Source organism: Erigeron canadensis, chromosome 2 (assembly GCF_010389155.1).
Source record: "Erigeron canadensis isolate Cc75 chromosome 2, C_canadensis_v1, whole genome shotgun sequence".
Taxonomy (NCBI): Eukaryota; Viridiplantae; Streptophyta; class Magnoliopsida; order Asterales; family Asteraceae; genus Erigeron; species Erigeron canadensis.
In genome coordinates, this window is record NC_057762.1 from 8,110,459 (window position 1) to 8,117,028 (window position 6,570).

The 6,570-nt window shown below is 37.7% G+C and overlaps 1 protein-coding gene across 1 annotated transcript; it reads right to left on the reverse strand.

Annotated features, from left to right (window-relative positions):
* Positions 1 to 1,725: 1,725 nt before the first annotated feature.
* On the reverse strand, positions 1,726 to 5,488 carry LOC122586756 (chloride channel protein CLC-a-like). Its single transcript, XM_043758744.1, has 6 exons — positions 5,113 to 5,488; positions 4,817 to 5,017; positions 4,559 to 4,736; positions 3,766 to 4,298; positions 2,177 to 3,320; positions 1,726 to 2,057 (listed from the first exon to the last, which is right to left on the reverse strand). The coding sequence occupies exons 1-6, from the start codon at positions 5,301 to 5,303 to the stop codon at positions 1,950 to 1,952; spliced, it is 2,355 nt and encodes a 784-aa protein (XP_043614679.1). The 5' UTR covers positions 5,304 to 5,488; the 3' UTR covers positions 1,726 to 1,949.
* Between the last annotated feature and the right edge of the window lie 1,082 nt (positions 5,489 to 6,570).

The following is a 6,570-nucleotide window of genomic DNA, read 5'->3' on the forward strand; positions in this document are numbered from 1 at the left end:
GCCCCATTTTCCATACTTATATTTTGGGGTGAAAGGAATACTATCTATGCTTTTATATATGCCGTAACTGCTTTTACTACTCCATGGCTATATGACTACTTGATACTATTAGCCGGTCTTGTTGAGGATTGTGTGTGCTCGATTGATACTATTAGCCGGTCCTGTTGAGGATTGTGTGTGCTCGATTGATACTATTAGCCGGTCCTGTTGAGGATTGTGTGTGCTGGATTGATACTATTAGCCGGTCCTGTTGAGGATTGTGTGTGCTCGATTGATACTGTTAGTCGGTCCTGTTGAGGATTGTGTGTGCTCGATTGATACTAATAGCCGGTCCTGTTGAGGATTGTGTGTGCTCGATTGATACTATTAGCCAGTCCAGTTGAGGATTGTGTGTGCTCGATTGATATTTTTAGCCGGTCCTGTTGAGGATTGTGTGTGCTCGCTTACTTATGTGCAAGTTGATCTTTAGCCATTACATACTACTTTACAATTGAATTCTATTGACGGCATAAAACGCTTTTTTACTACTTGTTTATACTCAAACCTACGAACTCACAAACCTTTGTGTTGACACGTTTAAGTATTCCTTTCAGGTAATCAAGCTAATCGTGGCTAGGATTGGTAGCATGGGACTCTTAGCAGACTTCAGGATTTAGGATTGGAGTTCACATGCTTTTACTTATGCTTGGTGGCAATATGCCTAATCGTTTCCCCTGCGTGGGAACTTATCGTACTTGATTTGATTACTTTTGTTGAACTTGTGTGTGATGACTACTACTATGCTTGTTTGGTTATGAATTTGACTATTTATGGTTATTCTATGCACTCATTTAGTATTCCTATGTAACATCCATGTGCACATGTGCTTTATCTTACATCCCGAGTTTTCCGCCGCTGTCGGGGTGTTACAAATACTGGAAGGAATCAAAATACAAGTACGAAAAACGAGCTTTCAAAGATCAAACCTTTCTACACGACAAACCCGAATCATCAACAAAAAAGCGAAATAGACGGCAAAGGAAGAAGAAAAGAGCCAATCGTTGATCCTTTACAAAACAGCACTAAGGGGGAGATTGTTAACTTTATATTGAGTAGTGCATGTTTTGTAAATTAGACTTTGTTATGTCCTTAGTGTTTAGAATGTTTAGATTAAGGGGTTTGTCTTGTAATTAGTCATGTACTTGCTTGTAATTAATTAAGGGGTTTATGTGCAAATTATAAGCATATATAAACCCCCACATGGAATGAAATATTAACCTTTTGACCAATTATTTATTGCATGTTCTAATACCTATATTCTCTCTAAATACCTACATTCCCTTCGACCTAAAGGTTCACTACACATTTTAGCTTAATTTACATGAAGTTTGTCGACTATAAACATAGCCAAAAACTCTTGTGTTGTGTAGTTAAATTCCACTAGGCACTTCAGTTGGATCAAATATGAAAGAACTGGATTGTCACTCCAGGTTTGTTTTTGATTTATTTCACGTTGTTGCCTGTGGTTATCTATGATAATACCGTTTTTCATGATAGGAGATATAAATTCATTTTATGACTCAATTAACGAACAATGCCAATAACAATGTTGGTGATGTGAAATAGTATAATGAAGTTGTAGACTTTACTGTTTGCAATGTCTACAGCTTCCCTTAAGATCAATTTCTTTCTTTGTGGGGTCAAAAGCAAATGCAAGAGGATCAATTACTTATCTGGGAAGATATGTGTCAAACGCAAAAGATGTTAGCTAAAAATAACTGACTGCAAAATTTATAAGATTACAAGAATAACTTATTTGATGTATAATGGGCTGAACAACGCAATCTTTTAATGTTACTAATGGAGACATTTTACATTCGTATGGTACCTTCTTTAAGTTTGATCAAAGAATACAAAATTGGTACTAGAAAGTACACGGACATATCAACCGATCTGCTTCACTGCCATTTTTAGCGACCCTTTTTACTCCCATGGGATTTTTCAAGATGTGGAAATGCAGTCAAAATGTTATGGGCTCTCAAGTCTTGCCTTGTCAAGATCCCGACCACTGGTGGCACCTGCAAGAAGAACGATAACATCAGGTGAGACACAATATTCTTTGCAATATTTATGATTTAAGCATTATATTACTCAACGATGTTTATGCGCTGTTAAAGGAAATGGCAGGCTAACTTACCCCGCCCCCGTTGTATTTTGGTAAAACAAGCATGTGCCGAAGCCCCACTTGTCTAAATTGCACCAATGCCTTGGCAACCGACATGGTTTCCACTACTGTATAAGGTGTTGTGTTGGTAATCGGATGCAAGTCTACATACATTTCCATTTCTTCTTTTGTCACCGCAACCTCCTCAATCGTTCCCCACCTTTCCGCCACATCAACCCATGTAAACTTTTCTCTAACTTCCCACTCTTCTGTTCTCCTTCTCTCTTGTAAGAACCATTTCTTCTTCAGTATTAACAATAGGTGAGCCCTCAAAACAAGCCCATGCACTTCACTTACCTGACCCACACTTGGCACCAATACATTATCTACAACTGCAAAAGCATTGTGTGTAGTGTTTCTCAAAACGTCAACTATTCGACCCACTTTCTCAATTCCAGATAGGGTAACCACTGGTGGTTTGATGTCGGCTAGCTCACCGACGTTTATATTTCTCATCCATGGCTCAGGGTGAGCTTCCAAGAATGGTAACCCTTTAAGGTCTAGTATGATTTCGTATATGCTTGGGTTGAAACAATCTCCAACGCTTTTGGAAATTAGTAGGACAAGCATTGTTATAGGGAGTAAAAGAAGGTTATTAGTCAACTCGAGAAATATCACACAAAGGGAAACCGTCATCCTCATGGAACCCGCCATTAATGAAGCTGCACCAAGAACGGCAAACAGACCTTGGTCAATGGTTGTGTAGGATCCCATTGCCATGCCAAGCAGACGGCCATAAGCTGAGCCCATGAGGATGATAGGGAGGAAGAGACCAGAGGGGACTGCAATACCAAATGTGACGAGTCCCAATACACAATAAAGTGCAAAGAAAATGACCAAGGAAAATACATTGTATTCACTGGGAGTGTTGGTGGAGAAGATGTTGCGTACTGCATCATCATTTGTTGTCAGCAGGAGAGTCGCAAGGTCGTTGTAATGTCCTTTCGGGCAGTTAAATTGCTTGAAGTTTCCCATTCTTCCTGTAGTTGGGCATACGGAATCCACCATGGATGGATCACATGGTTTGCAGCTGGCGAGAAATGGAAGTCCATATAGGCATGCAGATGTGAACAATGAGACTGAGAGGCTCAGTAAGATTTTCGCTAATTTCCCTTTCCTGTAAGATAACATGACAAAGTTAGAACAGAGTATTAATTGCACTGAGGCTAGAATTAGAGGGTATTTGACTATATGCTATCGACTTTGAAGGTAAGTAAGTGCTGCCTAATCAGCAGAATCAAGTTGACTGCAAAGATAGTGTTTGGATGTATTTTTGCTCTTTGAAGTTTTAGTAATCAAATACTGTGATTTGTGTGAAGTGTATACACGGAATGAAATAAAAATTTCTGTGAGAAAAAAAAAAAAAAAAGAACAGAACTTCTTTTGAAATTGGGAGTAAATTTGTACTAAAAGGATAGATAGACTCTTCGATAATCGGTTTGCAGCTTATCTAGATAATCAAAAACAGATTATCCAAACATTGAAAACCTATTATAGCCGCAATAATCACTTCCAAAACGCAATTCCAAACACCTAATGATATAAAGTATGGAGAGCCTTACTCGTTAATGAGATTGTAAAGACGGAGGACCTTGTGAAGTAGGTAATTATACAAGCTTCCTAAAACTCCACCAATGATTCCAATAACAGTGATAGGGATGAGATCAATAACATGGTATTTCACTGAATCACCACTTACATCAAACATGATCAGCCCACCTTCACCGAAAAGGCCACAGTTTCCAGATTTGCAGTACTCCATGAAAGCTCTAAGCACAACCACCACAACTGCTGTGCTGAAAAAAGTTCTCCACAAAAGAGCACTTCTCCACCATGTTGCCACTTCCTCAAGCGCAAAAAGCACACCCCCAACTGGGGCCCGAAAAGCGGCACATACCCCTGAAGATGCCCCACAAGTGATGAGATCTCTTCGATCACGATCATTGTTGAAGTAACGAATCCACTTCCATTTGAGTCGGTAGTTGTCCGGGCCACCTTGACCTAGTAAAGAAGCAATGCAGGCACCAATGTGAACCAGAGGACCTTCTTTTCCTAGATCCAACCCTGCAGCCACTGCCCCTATGCTTCCAATGATCTATATGTTTCATACAAAACCACGAAAGGAAAATATATTATTAACTTAAGCTAAGTACATAAAAGTATATGAGTATATCCCAATACTAAGATCAACAACATGCATGATTACTCTTTTTTTCATTTTTGATTTCGACTTATTCACTAGTGATCTGTAAAACTATCTAAAAAGGTCTCAACTTTTAGATGATCGTAACTTCGTAAGTGATTAGTGAAATTGTATTTCTACTCAAGAACAAGTAGTAGAATATATAAGTTTACCTTAACAAACATTGTGCTGGCACCATACATATTTGGAGTGTCAACACCATTTAAATAAGCTTTAATTTCAGGAATGCCAGGACCAGCTGCAGTTGGTGCAAAAAACACAACTAGAAGAGTTGCGCTTAGTGTCAAAATGAAATTCACCCCAGTCATGAACAAGAACCCCATCATGTATCTGCAATCACAATCATAATTGAGCCTCTACCTATACATATGTGTGTATATATATATATATGTTGTATAAAGGTAGTATACCTCTTATCATCTATATACTGGACTACAGCAAGTAATTTGTATCCTGCAATGTTCTCAACAGCCAAATTGATGAGAGTGGCTATGACACCTGTCAAAAGCCCAACCAAGAAAGCAAATAACCATTTAAGGAATACATACTGCAACACTTGAGCTTGTGATCTGGTTCTCCAGTCATGCTTGAACAGATCATTCTCATTGATCCTGCCATTTTACATTAACAACAAAGTAAATGGTTAGTCCTTTTTTTTTTTCTTGTTCAAGAATTTCTTTACCTGAAAATCGTTATCGACACTTACTCATAATCCAAGCTTTCGATATAGGAAACTTTGGTGCCAATGAGAGCTAATGGACTTGAAGAAAGAGTTGTATTTCTCTTTAAAAGTGGCTGTTGGAGAGAATTGCTCTCTGGGTCAGTTTCTTGTTGATGATTTGTTGCTTGTTCTGTTTTCTTGGAATTCTCTGCCACTTTTTCTGCATCTTTCTCCATTGGTTTTAAATAAAGTTGCAGTCTTGCAGAGGTATAGATTTAGTTTGAATTCTGACACTATTTGTATTCCTCTGCTCTAATCAGACTAGTCTCTCTATGAATGTGCTATTTATAGGTTTGAATGAGTTATAATAATGAATTGCATATAATGCAGTCATCATGTGTTGGCCTCATGGGTGTTTTGTGACTATAGACTTGGTACCAAAAGGTGAACCTTTTTAATCAGATCTAAGGATAAGGGGTAGTGAAATTTGTAACATCAAATACAAGTGTATCTATAAAATATACAATTATGGGTCCAAATGTACCACTTGATTTTGATTCAAGTTTTTGGTAATATGTGAAGCAAAGTGGCTTTTTTTATTTACATAATGCTCTAATAATCCAAACGAATTGTATATTGGCACTTCTAGGACACTCCACCATGTGTATGTGTATGTATGTATTCAATTTAATAATTGGTACTTTACATATGTTAAGACTATGGTATACTAAGCATTTGTTCCCAAAGTTTTGGAACACTACATGCAGGCTTGTTGAGCTATGAGTTGCTACAACTTTGCTCTATTTTCAAAAATGTTCTTTTGTTAATTGTTAATGTTAGTTAATAATAGTTGTTATATCGTATAATTTTGGTCTTTTTTTCTCAATGGCTATTTACTTCAGCTAAAAGATGAGCTCTTGATAAGCCTCCACAATAACATAGTGGGTGATCTGATTTGGGATTGTGTATATGAAACAACATGCTTTTAAATATGTTTTCTAAGTACATGCATCTATAACGACTCTATGCAAGGACGCAATGGTTCGTACCTCAACCACGTGCCCAAACCATTGTGAGTCTCGTGATGTGGTGATTCAGGGAGTAAATGATGAATGTAGCTCTTAGAACTAAACGTATTTGGCATGATATATTGGTCAAATACATACATCTTAGAACTAAACTGAACCAAAGTGGATAGAGATATGCTTAGTCATTGATACAAAAACATTTTGCTTAGTCAATAATGTTTATGGACATTTTTGCTTGCAAATGAAAGAAATCATCCGAGATTTATTGTGATCTTGTTGATCTTGATGGGGAAATCGGATGGCTAGGGAAAAACGGCTCTTGGGAATATGGAAGGTCACATTTTTGAACTTAAACAATTAATCGTTTTCAGGTAGCTACAGATTCAATCAAGACAGATATGATTAGAACATGTATCCTGCTGTTGGTCCACGTGGCCGCCTAAAGTAGGCCCACTTTTTGTGCTTGAATTTAATT

Excerpts from the sequence above, each read along its gene's own strand:
- LOC122586756 (XM_043758744.1), bottom strand. The coding sequence starts at position 5,303 with ATGGAGAAAGATGCAGAAAAAGTGGCAGAGAATTCCAAGAAAACAGAA. Across the intron at positions 5,018-5,112 it reads ATCGAAAGCTTGGATTATGA|GATCAATGAGAATGATCTGT; the intron begins GTAAGTGTCGAT and ends GTAAAATGGCAG. Across the intron at positions 3,321-3,765 it reads CTTTACAATCTCATTAACGA|GAAAGGGAAATTAGCGAAAA; the intron begins GTAAGGCTCTCC and ends GTTATCTTACAG.